We start from the raw sequence: 25,410 nt of genomic DNA on the forward strand, positions 1-25,410 counted from the left end.
AAATGTCAAACATAAATGTATTACCATAATGGTCATGTGTTTCATTATTTTTTACCTGGCTAAGAACCATGTCTAGAGGAGTAGAATCACATGACATTGGGTGGTGGGGACAAAGAAATGAGAAACTGTGAAAATAAGGATGTTGAATTCTGGACCCCAGGAACATCGATGAATAAAAATCACGATAGTACAAAGGAATTGTGCAAAATCTGATAACAATGTAAACATAAGTTATCTTCCGTGAGCATTTTAGACATTAGCAGCCATCCATCTATTCAATGATATTCTCCTAGCAAAGAAAATTCAATTGTGTTCATTTCTTTTCACTTCCGGTTCAACAACCTTTTCATTGAGACAGAAAGGTTTGTGAGCTTTAGATCCGTCGTTGAGCCTTAGTCTAGTTCATGTCAATGATATATATGATCTGAGATTTTCTTATTAATTGCAATTTTGTACAAGTTTGTGAAGAAACCACCCCTTTACAAAGAAGAATCATATTGTTTCTGTATAAAAAAATATTTATTACATACAAATTCGATACTGAGTGTTTCTCCTACATTGTTTATGCGACCTACGTGAATACACAAAGGTGTACAATAACTAGATGTAAGTTTAAGCTGTATCTGCAACAAAGTCTTGTATCACAGTCCGTACCGCAATAGGAATTCTCACTGAGTGGGTACTTCCGTTTGACCATGTCAAGCTCCCGAAAGTGTATCCTCCTTGTACTCTCTGCCTTGTTGTGAATGTCACCATAAACGTCACCATTTTACTACCGCTTTGGGTGAAATTGATCACAGATGGCTCCACGGACACATCTATTCCCGCCGGAGCTTCAACCATTAAATGATATGTTGCTTCCACTGGCCCAACATTAGTCACAGTGCGCCGAAGCATGACATGGTCCTTGAGGTTCGGCACAGCAATTGATGGAAGGTTGAGATTGAGGTAGTAGGACTCACAACCGTCTACATATCCAAGGGTGCAGTTGAAAAACTTGTTGTACTCCCTTGCATCCACATCATAAACCAATCCAGGGTCAACGGCTCTATCAGGGTCAATGTGTCCACCACCAAAGTCAAAGGGGTCGGCAAGTTTCCTTGGGACTGCTTCTGCTTGGATTGGCATGCCAAAACGATCGGTCACAGATGCTTGAACCAATGAAAAGGACCAATCAAGTCAGTAATATATTCTAATGACTAGTTTTGATGAACTTTTAGTATTGCAATTTATGTACCTGTGGTGACGATGGCAGACTTGATCATGGCAGGTGACCAGTCAGGATGAACCGACTTGAGCAGTGCGGTCACCGCGGAGACATGCGGGCACGCCATGGATGTCCTAGAATTGAACGCATAGGAGTTGCCCTCTGCTGCCAAGATGCTGACGCCAGGTGCAGCAATGTCGGGCTGTTCAAGCATGTGTACCGAGAATTATATATGCATGTCTTCAGTTCTAGAAAACTAGAGAGGCTATAGGTAAAAACGAACAATGGCGACAACAATCTCAAGTTAGGAATTTGAGAATAATATGTACCTTGAGTATGCTAGGGAACAACAGGCTTGGACCTCTCGACGAGAACGAGGCGACCCTCGGCGACAACACCCCTTTTCCGACAACGGTCATGGCAGGTGACACCTTGACCACCGCATTCCTAGCACGACACATGACAATGACATGAGTTTCCGGAGAACAAGAAAGCCCATTCACTCTGTTTCGGACAACACGACAGGCACTCACCCTTTGTCCGACCTCCAATAGGAGGCAATTCGGTGTGCGATCTCAAAATCCACCACTACACAGGGCATAACGCCCTTACACAAAGGCAGGAACTCGAGGAGGTTAGTAGTGTACTGTGCAAATATGAGTCCCTTGGCGCCAGCCATGATGGTGAGATTGATGGCTATGGGAAGTGCTTGTGGAGGCGGCATGCTATTCGCTGCTGCCGGTTGATAGCACAGGACGATTTTACCAGTGACGTTGCTCAATGCCAGTGATGATTCAGTGTCACAGCTATGCAGAAGTTTTAATTCAGTATAATTGACAAAATCACCGAATCGTGGTTAAAAAAGTGGACAACTACAAAAAATTCGTCAAGTGATCACAGTTCCATAACTACAAAAGCTTTATTTCATTACCTCCCGGCATAAACAAGGCCTTTAAAGTCGCCGCTGATCACAGATGCATTGTAGTGAAGAGATTGCCCCTGTGTTTCGAGTCAAGCAATGTCAGTAAAAGAATTAGGGAAGCTAGCTTCAGGGACGAGCTAAATATATTTTTTGTTTGTTTTCACGATCTGAGATGAATACTTGAAGAATGTTTGTTTGTAGCGTGCACGTACCACCAGCTTTTCTTTGTTTCCGAGCGATATCAAGGTCGGGAAAGACCGGTCAATCGTGCTAGCGGCCACCGTGGTAACCCATGGAAGGGTATTGGACACTGTTTGCGGCACAGGGCCATCATTCATTCCGGCAAACACGACAGAGATCCCTCTTTGCACAGCCCCTCCAAGCGAGAGTGACAAGACGTCAACACCGTCATATATGGCGTCATCGATAGCCGCGAGGACCGCTGCTTCAGGGCAATTCCCACCCAACCAACAAACCTTGTAGATACTGAGCCGTGCACGTGGCGCCCCGCCGCGTGCCACGCCCATGCCTAGGCCTCCGTAGCTCACGCCCTGCACTTCCCCGCCGGCGACGGTCGAGGCGACGTGCGTGCCATGGCCGTCAATGTCCCTAGGCGACTTGTAGTTGTTGTTTAGCACCTCGTCACTGATGCCGAGACCATACCAGCGCGCACCGATGATCTTTCTGTTGCAACTTGTGGCGTTGAAATCCTGACCAGTCTGGCATTTCCCTTTCCACCGTGCCGGCACAGGGCCATACCCATTGTCATCAAAGCTTCGTGATTCAGGCCATATGCCTATAAAGAAGCATGCATATTCATGCGAATTAATTTATTCGGTAATGGGATTTCTCATATTTAGGATTTAAGCTTGAGGGTGGGATTGCGAACCTGTATCGATCACACCCACAATGACATCTTCACCGTACTTCGCTTTTTTTAGTAGTCCCGGTTGTTGTGCTGGTTGTCGGTTATGGTGAAGGCCAAGAAAGTCCCAACTCCGAGTTGTGTGCGTTTCGTGAAAAATGTTAGGCTTGACAGTGACAACTTCAGGGAATTCTACATTGAAAATATGTTGATTAGTTCAAGTCGGTCGTGCAAGTAGATACAATGATAGCTAGGACTGGAAATTACTTACTTGCGATTGTCTCGGCCTGAGACTCGGTGAGCATCGCCGCAAAACCAGAAAAACCATGCTTGTAACTATAAACTATTGACCTCAAGGCTTCATCCTTGCTGTTGCCAAGTAAAACGAAGGTGAGCAAATCAAGACTGTTTCGTGCTAATTAATATGTCTATATATGATGCAACATGCACTCAGTAGTTTTTGTTTTGAACACGATGAACTTGTAGATATCTAGTAATAGTACCTCCCAAAAACAGAGGTTAGCATGTCATGGTGAGACGCGGTAACCACGGACGGGTCATCATGCTTCTTCTCCCCCATATACACGATGTAGAGCTGAAATTCATTTTGTCGCGTAAGTTTTCAACAACAAAAATTAGTATTGAAAGAGGCCTCCGGTGTGTATCTTACTTTGCTCGACGCGTTAGCTGAAAGAGGCAGCAGTGTCACCAGCAGTAGCAGAGCACCGCGGAATGCTGTTCTCGAATCCATTTTTTACGTCGAGAAGAGAGCTATGTTGTTGTGTTTGTGTTCCCTCGTTTGGTTTGTATGTTTATATAGCAGCCAGGAGCAATGAGCATGGGGTGCAAGAACAGTTCAAACCAATATGTTTGCGTGTCTTTTTTTCTCATTTCAGAGGGAATGTTTCAGTTTTGTTAGGTGACAGCGACACACACACGTGAGAAACAAAGACCAGATCCTTTGTCTATATAGGAATCCCCGTGCTTTTTGTAATGAGGAAGAAGCACCATGCTTTGATCAGGTCTTGGCGGCTATTAGTACCAAACCGGATATAGATATTAATTAATTATATGCTCTCTCCTGATCGACTTTCAAACAAGCTTCCGTGGCTTTGCACATGCGTCTTAATCGTTCTACAAACGCGGCGGTATAGGTAATATGTAATAAAGTTGACAAACGTGACACATTCAAACATTCCATGGGTATGTAAGGGATAATGACCCGCCAACTTTCATGTTATCGCATGTACTTAAAGATGTAACTTTGCATGTTTCGAAATAAAGTGCCAAGAGGCTTTCCCTTCAAAAAATAAAAATATTCCGTGGGCAAAGATTGGTTTTGCTGATCCGTTTCTCCAGCTGTTAACATTATATAAATCCTGCAATTCGAGCCGACATAGTGTGATGTGTTCTCCTCTCTAAGCTCGTCTCATGGTTTTCAATTCTTTCACTGGGAAAGCCAACTAACAAGTATTTAAAGAGAACAAACATTTATAGAAAACATAGACCCGAGAATGGATATTGGGACGTTACATAGACATCATCAATCATATCATAGTGCACATAACAAAGCATATAAAACCAAGCTCATGTTCTCCTACTTTTGTAGGCATGTATTAGTACGTAGTTGAACTTGCTTATCTATAAGAACAAGAGCTTGCCCAACATCTATAGTCCTACCCTCCCATGTCACCATGGTCATAGTTTAAACAAAGGGTAATTAAGGTGTCATTTTGCGAGACAGCCATGCCAACACATTAACACTTCGTGAATACATGGAAACATCAAATTACAACACTCCCCATTGATATCCCGGTATGTCACCCTTAGGGCCACTTTTGAGACTATAATAGGTACATACCACTTGCAGGTACAATCCAGACACAGTGACATCATGAAAACGTATATGGTTAAGATATGATACCATATTACTTGGGCCATAGTAATAGACATTAGGCATAACAAAGTTGCAGCAACAGTACATCAAGACCAATCATCATCCTAGTTATCAAAACCCTGTAAACATAGCACTATTATATGATCGGCATCGTCAAATTCCCATCCACCTGCCTACAACAGATTACTTGCATATGGATGGGAGAAACATAATGGAGATGAGGGGGAAAGAGTTGATGGAGTTGATGCGGTGGAACCCCCTCTTTGAATGCAGAATCAACCTCCGGGCAACCCTCCTAGATGAGGATTAGCGATGGCGTCGACTGTCAAGTGTTGGGATAATATGGCATAAATTTCATGGAACTTAGACGCCGAGGGAAACTGATAGCCAGAAGGAGATGATGGGAGACAACCTTTGGACCCCCACGCGGGTGGCTCACACAGCCTCCTCCATACCCCGCGTGAGGAGTGGGGCATTAAGGTCATTGATACTCAAATCGGAAGAGACATGCCGGGGACGAGGTAAGGGTGGGGGATAATCCATCATTACAAAAGGAATGTGAAACAGAATTTTATTAAACTGATTTTCATGTGTTTTAGATTATTATTTTCACCCGCCAAAGAACCCTGTCTGGAGCAATAGAATTGAAATGGACATGGGTGCTCAGAACAATTAATTGACAAACGCAAAAATAAGGATCTTGAAGTTTGGACCCAAGAACAACGAGGCATAAATTTTGTGATATCACAAAGGAAATATTGCAAACTTCGATAACAACGTAAACCTAAATTAACTTCAGTGTACTAACACGAGCATTTTGGACATTAGCAGCCATTCATGAATTCGGTGATTTTGGCCCAGCTAAGAAAATTTGATCGTGTTTATTTCTTTTCACTTTCAATTTAGAAACGTTCTCATCCAGAAAGAAAGGTTCGGGAGATTTTTTATCCTTCGTTCTCCCTTAGTCTATTTCATTCGATATGATCCGTGGTTTTCTCATTAATTTGTTTTTCGTAAAAGTTTGTGAATAAACCTCCCCTTAGCAAAGAATCGTATTTTATTCCAGTATAACATTTTCTGTGATGATGTAAAAAATTGAAGTGTTTCTTCTACATTTTCTTATGCCAACCACATGAATACATCAAGAATGTGTATAATACAAAGAATATGAGCTTAAGATGTATCTGCAACAAAGTCTTGTATCACAGTCCGTACCGCAATAGGAATTCTCACTGAGTGGGTACTTCCGTCTGACCATGTCAAGCTCCCGAAAGTGTATCCTCCTTGTACTCTCTGCCTTGTTGTGAATGTCACCATAAACGTCGCGCTTTTACTACTGCTTTGGGTGAAATTGATCACAGATGGCTCTACGGATACATCTATCCCCGCTGGAGCTTCAACCACTAAATGATATGTTGATTCTGCTGGCCCAACGTTAGTCATGGTGCGCCGAAGCATGACATGGTCCTTGAGGTCTGGCACGGCAATTGATGGGAGGTTGAGATTGAGGTAGTAGGACTCACAACCGCCTAAATATCCAAGGGTGCAGTTGAAAAACTTGTTGTACTCCCTTGCATCAACGTCATAAACCAAGCCAGGGTCAACGGCTCTATCTGGGTCAATGTGTCCACCACCAAAGTCGAAGGGGTCGGCTAGTTTCCTTGAGACGACTTCTGCTTGGATTGGCATGCCAAAACGATCGGTCACGGATGCTTCAACCAATGCCAAGGAACGATCAAGTTAGTCATATATTCAAATGGGTTATTTTGACGTATTTTGGGTATTTCCACGTTCCTACCTGTGGTGACGATGGCCGACTTGATCATGGCAGGTGACCACTGAGGGTGAACCGACTTGAGCATCGCGGTCACTGCGGAGACATGTGGGCACGCCATTGATGTCCCGGAATAGAACACGTAGGAGCCGCGCACTGCCGCCAAGATGTTGACGCCAGGAGCAGTAATGTCGGGCTGTCAAAACATTAATTTGTACTCCCTCCGTAAACTAATATAAGAGCGTTTAGATTACTATTTTAGTTATCTAAACACTCTTATATTAGTTTACAGAGGGAGTATCATGAATTAGGTGTGCAAGTCTTCAACTCTGAAAAGCTAGAGAGGCTAGATAGCAAACAAACAGTGACACAAATTCAACTATTTGTCTCAAGTTAATAAGTTGATAATGATATACACCTTGAGTATGCCGGGGAACAATAGGCTTGGACCTCTGGACGAGAACGAGACGACCCTTGGCGACAAGACCCCATTTCCAACAACGCTTACAGCCGGGGACACCTTCACCACTGGATGGCTAGACACATGAGAGAAACATGAATTAGTTCTTGGATAATTAAGGAGATGGCACACTGACTGTTCAAATATGTTCACACTGCTGTTTCAAACAATTCGACAAATTCTCACTCAGCCATGTCCCAGTAGGAGAAAATTCGATGCGCGATCTCGAAATCCACCAGCGCGCAAGGCATGAATCCCTCGCATGCAGTCAGGCTGTCGAGATTGTTGGCAGTGTACTGTGCGAAGATGAGGCCCTTCGCACCGGCCTCAATAGTATGATTGATGGCATAAGGGAGTGATATCTGGGGCGGCCACCACGATGCCTCTGCTGGTGCATAACAGAGGACGGTTTTGCCCGTGACATTGCCCAGCGCCAGTGATTCTGCTTCGCAGCTGCACAATGTTTTTTAACAAGTTCCATTACGTAAAGCTTTCCATTTACTATCAATAAAACGTTGTCAAGACTCAAGATCAGACTGGTTTCTTTCATTACCTCCCCGGACAAACAAGGTCCTGAAAGCCGCTGTTGTTCATAGCTGCATTGTAATTTAGAGATTGCCCCTGCATTTGAACAAATTAAAGAACAAGCTAACTGAGGAAAGCTACAAGAAACGATATAGTTGGTGGAGAACCAATAATGCCTCTATATATATTGAATGAATTAAGGAAAGCTTCAAGGAGGAGCTGACCATTTATTTTCTCGTGTTGTTGGTTTGAACATCCCCTTCGTGTTCAGAGAGTCAAAAGGTTATTATTTAGCAAAATTATAGGGCAAAGCCAACTTGACCAATCCTCCATATTCATGCTATCTTATAGGAACTATGTCAGAATTGGAGCACGTCTTATATCCAATAACATTTTCACCTGCTTTTTCTTTGTCCGTCAATATTTTCTGTGGGTTTTTTCCATCTCATGAGAATGGGCAAAGATATAAGTATATAACACTTTCCTACAATATTTCTTTAGAGATGGCAAAGATAAGAAATTAATTTATATACTTATAAAATAAAGGAGCGAAATAGTATGGTACGTACCACCAGCTTTTCATTGTTCCCGAGCGATATCAAGGTCGGAAAAGACCGGTCAATCGTGCTAGCAGCCACCGTCGTAACCCACGGCACGGCATTCGTCACGGTCTGTGGCACAGGGCCATCATTCCCTCCGGCAAACACAACAGAGATCCCTCTTTGCACAGCATGCAACGTCCCAGAGTACTCCTGACCAACCCCTCCAACCGAGAGCGACAAGACGTCCACCCTGTCATGTATGGCGTCGTCGATGGCAGCAAGGACCGCCGCGTCAGGGCAACCCTCATCCACCCAGCACACCTTGTAGATACCGAGCCGCGCACGTGGTGCCCCACCATGTGCCACGCCCATGCCTAGGCCTCCGTAGCTCACACCCTGCACCTCCCGGCCAGCGATAGTTGATGCGACGTGTGTGCCATGGCCGCTGAGGTCCCTAGGCGACTTATAGTCGCTCTTTAGTGACTCGGCACTGATGCCACGGCCATACCACCGCGCGCCAATGATCTTTCTGTTGCAACTAGTGGCGTTGAACTCCTCGCCAGTCTGACATTTTTCCTTTCCACCGTGCTGGCACGGGGCCATAGCCATTGTCATCAAAGCTTCGTGATTCAGGCCATATGCCTATGAAGAAGCATGTGTATGCATGGGGTTAATTGATTGATGGTCTTGGGATTTCTCATGTTTTGGATTTAAGCTCAAGGATGGGATTACGAACCTGAATCGATCACACCCACAATGACATCTTCACCATACTTTGCTCTTTCGAGGAGACCCGGTTGTTGTGGCGGCTGATTATACTCAAGGCCAAGGAAGTCCCAGCTCCGAGTTGTGTGCATTTTGTGAAAAATATTAGGCTTGACAGTGACAACTTCAGGAATTTCTACATTCATAGTATGTTGATTTAGTCCATGTCGATCATGCAAGTTGATATAAAGTCATAAAGATAGCAAGCTCATGCCACCTCAGGATTGACAATTAATATTCATACTCTAAACAAATATGGTTGTGTAAATGGCAATGATGATGCAGAGGCCGGGGGGTTAACCTCAGTCTTATATGAAAAAAGGGTTGACAATTACTTACTTGCGATTGCGACAGCTTGAGATTTAGTGAGCATCGCCGCGAACCCAGAAAATCCATGCTTGTAACTGTAAACTATCGACCTCATGGCTTCATCCTTGCTGTTTCAAGTAAAGTAAAAAAAAAAGGTGAGCAAATCACGACTATGCTAATACTTGGACGGTGCGACATGAACTCGTATCCAGTAGTACCTCCCAAAAACAGATGTTAGCATGTCATGGTGCGACGCGATGACCACGGACGGGTCATCGTGCTTCTTCTCCCCCATATACACAATGTAGAGCTGGAATTTCAACAAAAAATGTTCTCAGTAGAAGATTGGAAAGAAGCTAAGATAAATGCTGTGCAAAGAGGAATCGAGCATGGATCTTACCTTGCTCGACGTGGTGGCTGAAAGAGGCAGCAGCGTCACCAGCAGCAGCAGAGCGCCGCAGAATGCTGTTCTGGAATCCATATCTGGCTTCGAGGAGAGTGTTCCCTCGATCGCTTCTCCCTGCGTGTATATATAGCAGCCAGGAACAAGAACAAGCATGGAGGTATAACAAGAACAGTTCAGAGGAATTTGTCTGCGAGCTGTTGTTTTTCTTCCCTTTTAAGGGATTGTTTGTGTTGCCACTTGCTAGGTGACACACACGTCCGAAAGGAGGACCATAGATCCTTGTCTGCATACAAAGCACCATGCTTTTTCCATCAGAGAATGACCAAACCGGATATAAATATTCTGGTGTCTGATGTAATGACCTGATCATCGTCTTTCAAACAATCGTCCGCGGTAAGTTGGGCATGAAACAGGATGGGCCCCTTTGATGCCAGGACATTCACTTTAGGTTTTTTAGGCTTATGCCCTTGGTGGGTTCCCACTACTCTTTGATTTTGGACCTTCACAGTTTTACCCTTGTTTTGATTAAACAATTGTTTTTTTTTTATTTTAACTCAATTTCATCATTTCTGAAGTTGCCACTCACATGTGTGATGTGGTCCATTAAACCATTGCTTAGGGCATCCCCAGCGAGAACACCTACTCCGACTTCAAATGTCTGGACCAGATGGTCCAGACACATTAGGCCTCCAATGTGGGCTCCTACTTTGGGCCGGACACATCCAAAATCCCTCAGAATGTCCCCAAATCGAGAGGCAGGGTAGGGGAGTCTAGGCGTCATCATGTCTCATTCTGACATCCGAACCCAGCAACCACCTCCTTGACCCCCTCCCTTTTTTCAGACGTCATCCCTCCTCCTTCACTCTGTCCCCGTTCCTGGAGCCCGACGCCGATGCCACACCCATCCCCATGTCACCCAGGCCTTGCCGAACCTCCGCCACTCTACCAATCCACCTCTCAACGCACTGCGACCAAATTGGTATCCAGAGCTCCACTAACCACCATCCGTTGATCATGCGCCCAACAACTTCGCCTCGCCACCCAACCTTGTGAGTCTCACCTTGCCTTTGCAATCATTCGATGCAGAAGGAATCACTCCCTAAGGCCGTCAATCACCTAAGTTGCGGTTGTCGTCCTTGCCTTCGGTCGAGCATCGCCACGGTTAGGTCCCAGCACCCCTCTGTCCGTCTTAGCAATTCTCAGGAGCTTCCAAAGACAGTGCTGCAAAATAATGTATACAAACTATATAGCTTGGCTACGAACAATAGGTCATCCCTTCATTTGTCTCCTAAGCAGTTCCAACAATGTATTAATGGTGACAGCGGGGTTAATTACAAATTTGAAATTCCTCTCAGATTAGCCTTCTATATCTGATTGCTGGAGCAAAGGAATGTTCATGGGCTTATTCTATTCTGCCTCGGTGCTTCTGAAGAGTGGCAACACCCAACAAACAAAAGCTAAACTATATGTAGCTCACAATTTCAGGTAGCAGTTGATAGCAAAAGAATTTTCCAGGCAATAACTGAAATTGCACTGTATTTTCTTCTGATCTCAAATAGAGGTATGTCAAGAGATCACTGCATCTCTTTTGTTCTCTTGTCAAGGCAAGCATATCTTTTTTCTGAAACTGATTCTAGCATATCTCCCCGGAAACTGCAGCAGTGAACACACCATAAAAAATCTCTTCTAAACGTTTCCGTTCGATGTGTATGACCAGTACTCGTTGACCAGCTCGCGGAAGAGAGATCCCTCAGTTTCCATGAGCTTCATGGGCTTGTCATACTCCACTACTTTCCCTGGAAATGTATGCAGATCATTAGTATGGAATACTATGCTGCGGAACCAATAAGTTGCGGAACCAGTAAGTTGGCAATAAGAGAAACCAATAGGTTGCGGAACCAATAAGTTGGCATACTCCACTACTTTCCCACATTAGTATGGTTATGCTGCAGAACCAATAAGTTGGCAATAAGAGGAACATACCATCACTCATTGCAAGTACCATGTCACAGCCCATAACTGTTGGTATACGGTGTGCGACAGTAATAACGGTGCAATGTTCGAATTCTGACTGGATCGTTTTCTGAAGGACGGCATCAGTTGCATTATCTACAGAGGCCGTGGCTTCATCAAGAACTAAGATACGACACCTTTTCAAAAGTGTGCGGCCCAAACAAAAGAGCTGCCTTTGGCCCATGCTCCAGTTCGACCCATCTTCCGCAACTGTATGGCAAGATATTGATTAGTACGATGAAGAACACAATTCCAGACATCATGCTAGCAAACCGATCTGACTCATACGCCTAGGACTGCAAGCAGTTTGACAGATTTATTGGCGCATGTATTCTAATTTGTTAGGGGCATAAAATGAAAAGATTGAAGTAGAATTGTATGTTATCCTATTTTGTTAGGGGCATAAAATGAAATCCAGAAATTAAACCATAGGTACAGTGAGGGTTCCTACCAAGTGAATCCAATCCCTGTTCCTTCTCCTGAACAGCTTCAAGAAGTTGGCATTTATCAAGAACCTGCAACCGAACAGCATATGAATTAACCAATTTAGTGGGGGTTTTTTTTCAAATGCACGTATGGCATATAACAGAGAATGGTAAGTTGCCGTTTGACAGGCCCATTAATCAGTTTATTCATCCCAATCAGATAAGGTGCTTACTGTTCTGAATTGTAGATATATTAAACGTCTTACCTCCCATATTTGCTGATCTGAGAATTGCCCAAGAGGATCTAGATTGTATCTTACTGTACCATGAAAAAGTGTTGGATCTTGTGGAATGATGCCCAAACGTGAACGCAGGTCATGTAAGCCTATTGTACTGATGTCCACAGAGTCTATAATTATTTTCCCTTCAGCAGGTTCAACGAGGCGAAACAATGCACCAATTAAAGTTGTCTTGCCACTTCCTGTTCGACCAACTATGCCAATTTTATCTCTACCTTGAAACTTGCAAGTGATACCATGTAGCACCAGGGGAGTATCTTCCCTATACCTAACCTGTCAAATGAAATCAATCAAACACATCTGTCAGAATATTTGAAGGGTTTCGCCCTATACATGCATATTTTATATTTGGTTACCTTCAAATCATTAAGCTCCACACTGCCAACCTGGGGCCAATCTGGTGCTGGTCGGTTTTCTTCAATAACTTCTGCTGCTTCACTCGGAATGTCCATGTACTGGTTCACCCGCTCCACAGATATTATTTTGTTTGCAAGGTCACATTGCTTTTGAATAGAGCTAACGAAAGAATTATTTAGGGAAAGGCCGTAGGACAATGCCATTCCAACAAAACCTGTGCCAAGTATGGTAAAAAGTAATTAGTTTTCTGAGGGTAATGTTGATTTCTTTATAATCCTGTGCATATTAAATGTATATTTATAATGACAGTGGCACATAGACATTGAGCGTATCACGTGTTACTAAACGGAAAATTGGGTATCCTCCACTAGGGTTTCGAGCCATTCGCCGTTATGCAGAAGGATTCTGTAACTTTATTCGATAAAGAAAGTAGGCTTTCATAACGAAGTAGAGCCTTCGTAACACCTAATACCAGGAGCCTATGGAAACAAACAAAAAAGCTTTTGCAGTGCAAATAACGATTCATTGCACATCAGATGAATGCAATGATCAATCGTCATACAGCTTGTAAGCTGCCATAAATATGTGCAGCACATGGAACAATTATGTAATGCTTGTACCTGGAATAAGCTACATACCAGGGCTAAAAGTTCCTGCAGGAAGAAGAGCCATGACAAAAGCAGAAGAAGAAAGAACCGTAGCACTCATTATTTCCAGACGTTGAATCAACCATTCAGTTGCTGCAAAATTAAAAAAGTACGGACCAGCATTCTTGTCAACTAACTCCAGATTTTTAGCAAAGAAACGACCTTCTTCCTCAAAGGCACGTATTGTTATAGCCCCTGAGATCGATTCACCTAAGTGATTTGCTAGAGCAGACTTGGTAGTGCCATTGATACGCATCAATTCCTTAGCCGAGGCTAAGTAGTACCTCTGCATGAACAAACATATGAAAAGTCAGCCAACGGGAATTGTGAAACATAAAAAGTAGACGAACTTTACATCCTTGGTGAAAATAGCAGCATATCATTTGGTGAATGAAATAACCAACGAAAGGGGGTTTAGGCGTTTAGCTATACAGAAAACGGCCACAAGATTACCTGTAACCGAATTGCCAAAACTATCATTGGCAATGATACAAACAGAACTTGCCATGTAACAACAGCCAATACCCCCAGATTGCTATACGCATTTAAGCTGGAACTAAAGCCAAACATCAATGCAAATGGAACATCAAGGTCAATGATGCTTAAATCTGAAGAGACCTGCAGGTTGGGGGGAGGGTTGATCCATTAATATAAAACCTTGTAACGTTAAACTGAATTGTAGTTCATATAGTTGTGTTTGTTTCAGAATTTTTACCCGGCTAAGAACCCTGCCTAGAGGAGTAGAATCAAAGAAGGACATGGGTGCACGGAACAATGAATTAAGTAGCTGGGAAAATAAGGATCTTGAAGTCTGCATCCCAAGAACAACGAAGAATATAGATCTTGATAGCACAAAGAACACCGTGCAAACTCCAATAACAATGTACACAGAAATTAACTTCAGTGCACTAACATCAGGATTTTGGACATTAGCGGCCATCCATGAATTCTGTGATATTTGCCCAGCTATGAAAATTATGTGAGACATGACAGAAAGGGAGGCATACAGGAAGCCTTTTCTCTGGCGCAGGTATAGGATATAAGGCTTAAGACCTGCGTCCCCTGATTCTCTTTCCTCTGTTTTGATCAGTTGATCTACTGGTGATGGCTTCACAGACTCTATATATCTGTTTCCATGAATACCATCTGTCTCCTTTATTGGTAAATCCTTTGCTCTGTGACGGGCCATATTGTTAAGATCTGAAACACCAGTAGTATCTTTATGGGCATTTACAAGATATTTAAATTCTTGACAATCTGACAATAAATCGTGATAAGATGCAGACCGAATAACCTCCCCATCTGACATTAACTGCCAAAAATTATCACTAGTTTTAGACGAAATCGACAAATATAAATACATCTCACTACAAAAAAAATATATTAAATCAAGAGAGAGAGAGAGAGAGACCAGAATGGAGTCAAATACGGGTAGAAAATCCACTTGGTGGGTCACCAAAAGAACAGTCTTGTCTGACAGAATACCCATGACATAATCCTGTCACACAAGTAAGAGCTTTATTACACAATTCATAAAAGATAGGAATACAATCTACTCCTACTGATGCAATTCTTACATTAAATAGACTTGTTGCTGTATGGGCATCGACAGCACTGAAAGGGTCATCAAGAAGATAGATGTCGGCATTCTGGTATAATGCACGAGCAAGCTGAACACGCTGCTTCTGACCACCACTAAGATTTATTCCTCTCTCCCCAATTTGAGTAAGGTCGCCGAATGGCAGCATTTCAAGGTCCTTGAGCAACGAGCACCTTGCAAGTGTTTCTTGGTACATTTCTCTGTCCATCAGAGATCCAAAGAGGATATTATCTTGTATAGTTCCTGTTTGGATCCATGCAGTCTGAGAAACATATGCTATTCTTCCAGAGACTTGAATCTGAAATACGTACACAAAGATTAATGATCTGATATTAAGTTCTTACGGAAAAGGAAATAACGAGTCTACTTTATGGTGGCAACTATTATCAACCAAAATTATCATGACAACTTGGCAAAATCAAACAAGATGCAGTTGTTAACAGGCGGTACTTCGATAAAGAAATTGGAAACTAGCCGACTTAAGGTTCTTAACCACACAGAGAAATATTGTGTTGCCCAATGCCTGATGAATATGGCACTTGTACTTGCAGCACAATGGCAACTTTTATCATGATACAAAATCTGCAAGCTGATAAAAAAAGGAACATAATGAATGTAAACAATAAATTACAAGAGCAACAGCTTTTTCCGTGCATGAGAAAACCCAAAAGGGATAACAGAAGTACATCATAACCTCACAAATAGACAGCCATTTGATTTTCTACTTCATAAAAAAGATGAAGGCAATAGAAAAGCATACCGTGCCTTCAGTTTTGGGGACCTCTCCGAGTACAGCAGCCAAAAGTGTTGATTTGCCTGATCCTACCTCTCCACAAATTGCAATCTTTTCTCCAGCTTTGACCACCAGATTTATATTGTTTAGAGTTGGTTTTGATGGATTCTCATCCCAGGAGAAACTGCATGAGTTCATTGCTATTGGATAATCGGTGCCCACAAGGTATTTCTTCCTAACTTGCCCATTCAGCTCAGGTGCTTCAAGAAACTTTGATATCCGAGTGAAAGCAACCTTAGCTTGTATTGCAACTGCGATAACAATTGGTATTGATCTAACTGGCTCCTGCACAAGACGCAGAGTTGCTACAGTGGTGAAGACGTTGCTAGCGTCAAGAGGGATTTTCAAAAGATAGCATGTTAGAAAGGTTGCCGCTGAAACTAAAACAGGTGATGACCAGAACACGATACTGTTGTATGCCCTCCTAAGCAAGAATGCTGACAACCACTTATACTCAACCTCCCTCAACCCCTCGATGACCTTCTTGAAGTGAGCTTCCCATGCATAAAGCTTCAAGATCTTCATATGAACTAATGACTCAGACATGGCCTTCAATCTCACATCTTGTGCTTCCATAAGCTTACTCTGAAATTTGTTCTGTAGTTTCGCCAATGGAGCATTACCAACTACAGTGATAATGATAACAGTGAACGATGAGACCGCTGCAGCACCAACTGCATTGTACAGAATTGCCAGAGCAATGCAAAGTTGAATAGCTGTTGTCCATGTTTGGTGGAACCAGTACGGGAATTCCCCAACCCGGTAGGCATCAACTGTCACATAGTTCATAATCTGTCCAGAAGAGTGCTGCATTTTTGCAGAGTTTGATAGCTTCTGTTGCTTCTTATAAATAGCTGCTGATAGCAATGACCTCACCTGGAGTCCTAATCTCCGAGTACGGAAATACCACTGCCTCTCTGACAAAGATTCACAGCATTTGCAAATGAACATTGTCGCAGCAAGCACAAAGCCTTCATATTTGAAGGTCCCTTTCCCAACTGATACATTGATGAATGCCTTGAGAAGCAATGGGCCTATAGATAAGGTGAGCACCTTGAGCAAAGCAAAGAAACCTGAGACCATGATCCCACGCTTGTGACAAGAAACAATGGTCCACAAGAGTGATGGTGTGGCATTTGACTGGGACTGCTTGCTGTTCAGCTTCGCCAAGAATATCAAGTACTGGTTATGTGCTAGGTCTGTGGTTTGTAAAAGTGGCACATCTTTGTCCTCGAGAGGCTTCTTGTAACCCATCTTCATCAAATGATTTAACCACCAGAATGACATCTTGCTGAAAAAACCAGCTTTGGCAAAAAGAGTCACTTGACTGTCAGAATCAGCCATCTCACCATCTGCCTCGGCGTTCAGGGGCTTGTATAAAGCATTTCCATTTCCTTGGTAACCCTCTTCGTCATGGCTGCACCGAACGCCATAAAGTAAAAAGAGAAATGCACCTGGTAGGGACAGAACATCCAAGCAAGCCTTAATGGTAATTGTCTTCTCTGCAACAATGCCAACCACTGAGGAACAACATATGAATGCTGCATACGTGGTCACCAAAACCGACAAAAAGTTAACAAATGAAGCTCCAAGAAACTGAGGCCTGATGCTGAAAGCAAAGCTGAAACAGATCAAACTGAATCCTTGAGATAATGCCACAAGCCACCAGTGTGGCAGGTAAAAAGAAGCGTCCTGATTGAATATATTGCCCAGCATCGACAGTCCTAGGCCAAGATAAACCAAACCCAAGCAGCCACTGAACAGTACTGCAGCCAACTGCAGTGGTGAACTGAGTGTGAAGAGTTGCCGCATAGATGCTCTACTCTTCGGAATTTTGACAAGTAACTGGAGTGTGAGCATGAGTATGAACAGCACGCTGATGCCAATCACCACCAGATGATTCGTGCAAGTGGAAGAGTCGAATATTCCGTTGAATGCACATGAAAGTACATCTTGGTTGGAGCAGACTGGGATCCAACACAACTTCATAATCCAAGAACCTGAAGTAATGGCCAAGTATTGTAATGAGATTCCCAGCTTGCTTTAGTCACCAACAAGTTTGATTGTCAAAAGGTAGCAACAAAGATGTAGCTAATATATGCTTAAAAAATGATGTGGCATGAGAAATGTGAAGAGGGGACTAACTTGTGAGGAACCCCATCAGTGTAATTTCAGGTGCAGTGCTGCCGAGGAGAGTGGATCTGGTCCTCTTCAGAAATCAGAACCTGCAGCAACCCATGAACTAGTCAGAATAAAGAACACTAGAACAGCTGAAGAGAACGGACAAAGAACAGATACTGAAAACACCACTGAGCAAGATTAGAAATGTTTGTATGTAATCACAGATCTTCCCACGCTTCACAATGCAAAGACCACAGTGAGGCGCGAAAATCAGGGAACCACAAAGCTGCACTGCTTTTCATGAGCAACTGACCAATAACAAGACACTGCTGGAGCAAGATTCCACAACCTATGAAATTAAAGCAGCCACAGATCCCATGGTCACACAACCTCAGGAAATTAAAGCAGCCACAGATCCTGCAACTACTGAAACTGAATCAGGACAATGCGCGAGCGCCAAACACGGAAGAGAAAACCCCAAGCCTAGACCCCCTTCCGCATTGACGCCGCCAGTCGAGAAGTAACTTTTCCCCTTTTACTTCCTGAAGCAGTTCCTCCTTGACTAGTTGACTAGGTGGGCAATGGTGGCAGCACTGACCTTTCTGGCGGCCTCCTCGCCGTCGTCACCGACTGCGAGCTCCTCGGCGTGCTGACGCGCGGACGGACGAGCGGCGGCAGGCCACTCACTAGCTGCTGCCCCTGGGCTCGGCGGGCCGCGGGCCTTTTCATCAGTGGGGGGCCGGAGGAAGGAGCCGCGGCGCTAGATGTCGACAGGAGGGGAGAGCGACGGAGCGCACGCGGGCGCGCGCGTTCGTCACTGCTCTCGTCGTCGCGGCCCGCCGGCACGCCGGCATCCGGCCTGTGGCTGCCGCGCGTGCCGTGCCCCGCATCGCTTCTCCGCCGCCAGCCCACCACCGCGACCGCGAGGACCTACATTACAGACCGTACACGTGGACGGCGTGATTGACTACTTTTCTCTTCGGGGAATATAGTTTACTTTTACAAGTAGTACTATCAATTTAGTATTTTTTTTTTACGCCTCAAAAAATTCAATTTAGTTTTTTTAACCAACCACTGGTTAGATTTTTTGGGGGGAGGGGGGCACCTGCGGTTAGATGGTTATAGGAGGACAGTGGTATCCTCAACCCACAAGGATTCAAGTTACATTGGTGCTCGCATTTCTCTGGACTTATTTCCAGCCTTCCGACGATGTGCGTTCAGTGGGAGGAGATGTTGTCGTCGACTACGAGACGTTTGTGGCAATTTCGTCAATCTCAAGATGATGTGGCGGCTCAGTCTGTGTGGGTGCTCATAGAGGCAGGGTGTGCGTGCGTATGTTTACAGGGGTGAGCATATTTGTGCATGTATGATCGTCTGTGTGTCTACTGTATTAAAAAAATGTAGTATTTTTTCTAAAAAATAATACCCCTCCCATCCATGAGAATTGTCATGGTTTTAGTTCAAATTTCATAATAATTGTTGTGATTTTAGTTCAAATTTCAATTGTTATACTATTTTATGTATCAAAATATAAGACGTTTTTGCAGTTCAAAGGCAATTATAGAAACGTGGAGTGGAAACTTACAATAATAGCACATTGCCCATGTGTTTCAACGAACAAACAATTGTTGGCAGTCTATTGTCAAGAAACAAACAATTGTTGGTGGTATATCGTGAAAAAAAAATAAGCAATCATTGTCTGGCTGCTATATTTGTTAGAGTCTCAGGCACCTTTCAAATTTTGATCAGATATAGTTGTTGTCTTCCGTCAGCATCACTCGTGCATAAGTACAAACTAAATGCTACAATTAAATGTGGCTACAGGTTGTGCACTTCCAATACCTCAACTTTAGGCTAATTGATGTGCTTCCAAAAATAATTGAGAATTTGGTAATAATAACACGATGATAGTGATAATAAACCAGTAATAAGAATAATAAAACACCAATAGCCCCGTTCAGTCAAAGCAGGCATATGAGATCAACATCAAGCTTTCCTTCTCCAATGAGATGAGATGGTATCAAACTTCTCCACTAGATTCTCCCTAATTTGTTTTCTTCCGCACATGCATGCATGGTTGACGGAGAGCGACTTAATTCGAAAAGCATCACCTTAGCCTGAATGGAGTTAACAGAACCATATCCCAAAGAAAAAGAAACAGAATTCAAGTGGCAACGTTGGTGCGCGACATGTAAGCTTGCTATTCCGTGGCAAAGCACGAGCACTCAACTAGTGATCTCAAAATTTCAAGCAGTGGTAGAGAGCAAAATAATTTCGGGAAATGACTGAAAGATGGCACCGTATTCTTTTTTAGATCTCAAATGGATAGATCCCTCTGAGGTATGTATTATACATATACTAAACCTAGCTAGGTTTAGTTTACCTCTTTTTTTGACTTTTTTCTATCAGTAAAAAAGCAGACCAATGAGAGGATGCCACGCCAATTACTGGGGGACACAGGCGTGTGCAGTTCTTTGGGTGTGGCTAGCGATTTCGTATGGAATAAGATATTCTTTTTGCATGGTTGACCACGTGAGTATTGAACAGTCTGTCTGTTTTCTGCATGGCAGTTTGCATGCGGTGGTGACATGCATATACGCGGCTGCTTAGGAAAAAAACTCGACTGAATTGCGATAGTTCGTGATCGGTTGTTGCATGTTGCCCTGATGGACCACGTGTTGACACGCATTTAGTTGATCGGTGGTATCTCGATTCTTCGAGTGTCCTCTTTTCTACTACTAGTATTAAACAAGCAAACATATTCATCGCTAACCGCACCTAACCAGACCTACACACAATATCTTTGACCAATTACAGCCTCACGATCAAAATCACTTAATTTCATCTAGCCATCCAAATTACCCTATGGTTAGCCAACTGTGCGCTTAGCAATTTCCGCTGGCCCCGCCCATCCCACGTCCGCAATCAGGCATGAGAATAGGAAACTGATCGCAATCAAAACCCCTTAATTTGTGAGCTGCGTTGCTCGTGCTCGCTCAAAACAACTACCCCGCGACCCATGCCGCCTGCCTCTGCGCGCCCGTGGCGACAAGCCGACGACGAAAAGAGGCAAGGCGAGAGGCGGCGGTGGCGGAGGGTCAGACGGCGGCCCGTCTTTCGCAAAAAAAAAAAGACAGCGGCCCGTCGTCGCCACCGATCCGCGTTGGCCTCCGCACCCGCCTCTGCTGGCCGGCCTCTCCTTACACATAGGTCACCGCCTGCCGCTCCTTCGTTTGGCCGCCGACCAACGCACGGCTCCACTGGCCTCTCCTTACGCGCAGGTCGCGGCACCCCGGAAGAGGGCGATGAAGGAGTAGGTGAAGGACATGACGGCGGCGATTATGGAGACGAAGGTAACAGATCTCCAGGCCCAGCAACTGCGAGAGGATGACCTTGGCGAGGCCGCACAGCACCAGGCACATCGTCCCATCTGGCTGCAGTTTGCGTCGTGGCCCTTTTAATGGCGGCAGTTGCTGGGCACCACGGACCTGCACTCTCAAGGCAAGGAAATTATTTCAGTACCATGACTTTTCTCAACAAATATTTACAGATCTTCAGAAGCCAAAGAGGCTTAAATAGTTAAACTGCTTGTGCTTACATGATGCCCGTGGCAACTGTGATGCATAGAGAATCTTGTACTGTGCAATGCCACACATATATAGCTACATCTCTAGGCCCTGCATGGACATGATCAACACTGTGAGACCCATTTATTCTGCCTAACAACAGGTATGCATGCTGCCAATGTCCATCCATATATGCCAGTACAAGTTAATTTGAGGATTATTTGTTACCAAGACAGGAGCGGACGGCGTCCATGTACAAGTGTAGTTCCGTTTGCGTGGACGGGTTCCGGCCAGCGGTAGCAGTAGGAGAGGAGGACGGGGTGTAGTAGGTGATGTAGGCGCAGACGATGAGGGCGATGTGGCCGAGGATCCAGCCCATCTGTGCCACGCTCAAAAGCAGCGCCAGCACGCCAGACCTTCTACCATTTTGATCTTGTGGGGATCTTGACCTTAAAAGTGTGCTTCTACATGGCAAAACTGGGCAAGATGTATTACTCCAAATTTGAATCCCACTACAGAGCACCAGTAATTAGAGGATAGGTATTATTATGTAGATATAAAGAAAAATCTCCGGGTGGATATTTTCTGACAAAAAGTACAGAACTAAGTTGTGGTTGAAAATACACTTCTTCAGAAATGGAATAGCAATGTGACAGCTTTACATAGTGCTTCAGAGATATAGCTTTGTACACTGCTTCAGTGTTTATAATGGAATCCATTGCAGCTTAGATAAATGAAGAAGGAGGGACAACAACACAAAATTCAAGTTTTTTTTTTATTTGTTTGTGTGTGTACTATCATACATTAGTGATACCGAATTTGCAAACTGGAAGTATGTGAAAGCAACTTTTAAAATAAAGTATGTAGAAGAAAATAGTAGTTCAGAAAAAATATGAACACTGGTGTAATTGCAATAGCTTGTTTTCAAAATTTAACTATTGTATCCCTCATCGAACTAGAACACAGAGTTCTGCAATGAAAATGATCGCTTACATTATATTTGCAGTATATATAGGAATTCTATAATGTAAAAGTATTATGTGCAGCACAGACTTTTATTTCTTTTGATTTTGCCTTGCTTGTTATTTATGCTTATAGCTTTATCTCTGGGATTAGCATGCGGTGCCCTTTCTGAGTGCCATTTTTTCTTCCTTGCATCCCAAATGCAAGCAAGCATGCTTCTACCGAGGCTTAGAAGAAGCCATGGAGTATGTTCCAGAACCTCTTTTATATTACTTCATCACAAAAAGTTACTGCAATATTTGCTTTTTTCCTAAATACTCCCTCTGTAAAGAAATATAAAATCGTTTAGATCACTAAACTAAGATCTAAACTATCTTTTATTTCTTTACAAAGGGAGTACACATGATAGACTTGAATCATTTTCTGTCCTCATCGAACAACGTTCCTTTTCTTTCATGTAAAGTTTTCTTGAAAATATCAGTGGATATTTAGTAACTTATGTTAGCTATATTTGTAATGAGAACAGCAAGAAATCTTTGAGATTTGCGGCGCCTAGACTGAAGTTGAAAGGTATTATTACTACTATAATATTAAACATACGTTATTCCCGGAGCTTTATTAGCACACAAGCTCACGTGATTTTTTTTTCAGAAAATGAAAAGAATATACCATAGAGTATTCAAAGAGAATAAATGGCATGTAGATACTACAATGAATTACTCCCTCCGTCCCAAAATATAAGAACGTTTTTCACACTATTATAGTGTCAAAAATGTTCTTATATTCTGGGACAGAGGGAGTATGTAACAGACTAACATGCTGGATAACCACAGTGGGCGAGAATACCTGTTCCAACATACATCAAAGTCGCTGGGAACTCCCAAGAATACATCTTCTAACTTCTCCCGTGGGGTGAAGAAAATTGATTCTGAAAACATAGAAACAACCATCAACATTTCTTTCAAGCAAAATTTGCATGCTAAACATAAGCTGCAAGACTGCTAACACTCACGCTCTACATCTATTTGTCATTTCCAAAGAATCAGAAAGAATGAATCTCCAGGTGAAATACAAATAACATTAAAAAAATAATGAACTGGTTATATTAACCGGAGAGGCTAAAGATATCCACAAAGTGTCAAAAGAGTTCACATATATTCATGAGAAGTGGTTTATTGTGTCTAGATCATATTAATCGGCTCCAACTAACAATCACGATTTGCAGAAGTGGTAACTCAGAGAATTGTGTCTCAGTTAAGCTTTACAGATCATCAACAAAATCCCAATTTGATGGTACTTCCATAGAGGAACTAAAGAGAAGCAGTTTATTGTGTCTAAATCGTATTAATCGACTCCAACTAACAATCATGATTTGCAGAAGTGGTAACTGAGATAATTTTTGTCTGAATTAAGCTTTACAGATCATCAACAAAATCCCAATTTGATGCTACTTCCATAGAGGAACTAAAGAGAAGGCATGTTTGGTTAGTAGCAACAGGATTCCATAGAAGATCCGCAACAAAACATACTCTTCGATTCAGACTTGTTGCTCCCATCCTCTTTCGGCACCTCCTCCTTCTCCTTTGGGAAATCTGAACCATTAAGGGCCGCTTCATCAATACAACCACCAACAACTAAGCAGATGATCTCTCATATTATTGAAAGGGGACATTCTAACAGAAAACACACTTTCTAAAGATTAAATGCGACACTCATTCTTGGTCCATTTTATAAAGAGAATTCCCATATTTTATATTCAAATGTCATGTCTAAATGTAGTATGGTTAAAAATTTGCATATGCTACTTGATTAGTTAGTGTAGGCATGAGAATCATGCATTTGTTGTTCCATTTAAGCTCTTGAGAACCAAATGCCACTGAATTCCTCTTCATCAATAATAAATTCTCCAACTTCCTTTCTTTTATGAAGATAATGTATCATCTTTCAAAAAGATATTGCATCATGTTAACTCTTGGATCCACTCACACCCAGAAGGTGCAGCAATCTAGAACAGAATAATACTCAATTAAATAAACTTTTCTAACAAAACCCTATAACAGAGCAAATTATGCACAGTCTTGAAAATGAACATTCATGTGATTTCTCAGTGAGGCGATGCACCTGGCGACTAGCCGAATTGACGAGGAGGAGTAGATGGCGGGGTCGAAGAGAGATTACCTGGACCCGGACGATTGCGCCGGAGATGGTGGAGATGTTCATGGCGGCGACGGCGAGGGCATCAGGAGGATGGAGGGCCCGGCGTCTTCGGCGAGCATGCCGAGCTCGAGCGCCTCCTCGAGCACTTCTGGGGCAGATTCGAAGGAGCGGGGTAGAGTAGGGCCTGCGAGTCCCGCGCCTCCGCGTCCGCATCCAACGGCGTCAAGCGCTGGCGCGAGCATGCCGAGCTCGAGGGCCACATCGGCCACTTCCGCGACCTGATTCAAATGGGAGGGGCGGCCTGCCAGGCAGCGTCAGCGCTAGTGAGGAAGGGGAGGGACGGCCTGACCAGGAGCACCGGCGGTGGTGACGAAGGGGAGGGGGCGGCCTGCCAAGGGAGCGCCGGCTGAGGAGGATAGAATGGGGAACGGGGAGATTGTGGGCGGCGATGGGGAACTATCCTGAGAAAAAATGTATGTGGGCAGTGGAGTACCAGGCAGTGACGTTGTGGCGTTGTCCACACCAAAAAAAAATCTTCTTTTTACATTCTTCTAAAAATACATTCTTTTTATAGTCAGGATCATTTGATGGTTTTAAAAGTCTTTTGTATATACAATATCTATAAAAGTTGATAAATTTTTTTACTGATGAAAAACACATTCGATATATCTGAATTTTAGTTGAGTAAATGAATTCATACACGAAGCAAAAGCTTTCATGTTTTGTTGATTATTAAAGCAAAAGATTGTTCAGTTAATCATAGAAAACCACACAAACACATATTAGTTGGGGGACTC

The 25,410-nt window shown here is 43.4% G+C and overlaps 3 protein-coding genes and 1 pseudogene across 9 annotated transcripts; all 4 read right to left on the reverse strand.

Annotated features, from left to right (window-relative positions):
* Positions 1 to 612: 612 nt before the first annotated feature.
* Positions 613 to 3,745, reverse strand: LOC123170422 (subtilisin-like protease SBT3.9). Its single transcript, XM_044588288.1, has 10 exons — positions 3,665 to 3,745; positions 3,498 to 3,589; positions 3,266 to 3,363; positions 3,019 to 3,186; positions 2,342 to 2,925; positions 2,139 to 2,206; positions 1,741 to 2,013; positions 1,537 to 1,654; positions 1,238 to 1,409; positions 613 to 1,151 (listed from the first exon to the last, which is right to left on the reverse strand). Exons 1-10 carry the CDS (start codon positions 3,743 to 3,745, stop codon positions 613 to 615), a joined length of 2,193 nt encoding a protein of 730 aa, XP_044444223.1.
* A 2,276-nt stretch (positions 3,746 to 6,021) lies between these two features.
* Positions 6,022 to 10,172, reverse strand: LOC123169629 (subtilisin-like protease SBT3.9; annotated as a pseudogene).
* Positions 10,173 to 10,894: 722 nt separating this feature from the next.
* LOC123169628 (ABC transporter C family member 10) lies at positions 10,895 to 18,889 on the reverse strand. 2 transcript variants are annotated; one of them, XM_044587497.1, is made up of 14 exons: positions 18,526 to 18,889; positions 17,952 to 18,031; positions 15,774 to 17,806; positions 14,991 to 15,311; positions 14,825 to 14,911; positions 14,129 to 14,725; positions 13,867 to 14,031; positions 13,531 to 13,699; positions 13,405 to 13,419; positions 12,766 to 12,980; positions 12,377 to 12,682; positions 12,137 to 12,200; positions 11,656 to 11,895; positions 10,895 to 11,468 (listed from the first exon to the last, which is right to left on the reverse strand). In XM_044587497.1, exons 2-14 carry the CDS (start codon positions 17,965 to 17,967, stop codon positions 11,359 to 11,361), a joined length of 4,338 nt encoding a protein of 1,445 aa, XP_044443432.1. In that variant the 5' UTR covers positions 17,968 to 18,031; positions 18,526 to 18,889; the 3' UTR covers positions 10,895 to 11,358. The 2 variants fall into 2 exon arrangements, with proteins under 2 accessions (XP_044443432.1, XP_044443431.1); XM_044587496.1 differs by having other exon boundaries at positions 13,405 to 13,699.
* Positions 18,890 to 21,123: 2,234 nt separating this feature from the next.
* On the reverse strand, positions 21,124 to 25,082 carry LOC123169631 (amino acid permease 1). 6 transcript variants are annotated; one of them, XR_006484903.1, is made up of 6 exons: positions 24,635 to 25,082; positions 23,986 to 24,048; positions 23,303 to 23,384; positions 21,722 to 22,005; positions 21,526 to 21,604; positions 21,124 to 21,415 (listed from the first exon to the last, which is right to left on the reverse strand). XR_006484903.1 is itself a non-coding variant. In XM_044587502.1 (6 exons), exons 3-6 carry the CDS (start codon positions 23,346 to 23,348, stop codon positions 21,385 to 21,387), a joined length of 378 nt encoding a protein of 125 aa, XP_044443437.1. In that variant the 5' UTR covers positions 23,349 to 23,384; positions 23,986 to 24,048; positions 24,635 to 25,080; the 3' UTR covers positions 21,124 to 21,384. The 6 variants fall into 6 exon arrangements, 4 of the variants coding, with proteins under 4 accessions (XP_044443437.1, XP_044443435.1, XP_044443438.1 ...); XR_006484902.1 differs by having other exon boundaries at positions 21,722 to 21,957; positions 24,635 to 25,079; XM_044587502.1 differs by having other exon boundaries at positions 21,722 to 21,957; positions 23,317 to 23,384; positions 24,635 to 25,080.
* Positions 25,083 to 25,410: the final 328 nt, after the last annotated feature.

This window comes from Triticum aestivum, chromosome 7D (assembly GCF_018294505.1).
Source record: "Triticum aestivum cultivar Chinese Spring chromosome 7D, IWGSC CS RefSeq v2.1, whole genome shotgun sequence".
NCBI classification, from domain to species: Eukaryota; Viridiplantae; Streptophyta; class Magnoliopsida; order Poales; family Poaceae; genus Triticum; species Triticum aestivum.

Coding starts and splice junctions, on each gene's coding strand:
- LOC123169631 (XM_044587501.1), bottom strand. CDS start 23,348: ATGTATTCTTGGGAGTTCCCAGCGACTTTGATGTATGTTGGAACAG. Junction 21,971..23,302: donor TTTGATGTATGTTGGAACAG/GTATTCTCGCCC, acceptor CATCTTGCCCAG/TTTTGCCATGTAGAAGCACA. Junction 21,416..21,525: donor ACAGTTGCCACGGGCATCAT/GTAAGCACAAGC, acceptor TTGAGAGTGCAG/GTCCGTGGTGCCCAGCAACT.
- LOC123170422 (XM_044588288.1), bottom strand. CDS start 3,745: ATGGATTCGAGAACAGCATTCCGCGGTGCTCTGCTACTGCTGGTGACA. Junction 3,364..3,497: donor CTAACCTCTGTTTTTGGGAG/GTACTATTACTA, acceptor ACTTGGCAACAG/CAAGGATGAAGCCTTGAGGT. Junction 2,207..2,341: donor GAAACAAAGAAAAGCTGGTG/GTACGTGCACGC, acceptor CTCGAAACACAG/GGGCAATCTCTTCACTACAA.
- LOC123169628 (XM_044587496.1), bottom strand. Junction 13,700..13,866: donor TTTTGGCAATTCGGTTACAG/GTAATCTTGTGG, acceptor TTGTTCATGCAG/AGGTACTACTTAGCCTCGGC. Junction 11,469..11,655: donor GGTACTTGCAATGAGTGATG/GTATGTTCCTCT, acceptor ATACATTTCCAG/GGAAAGTAGTGGAGTATGAC.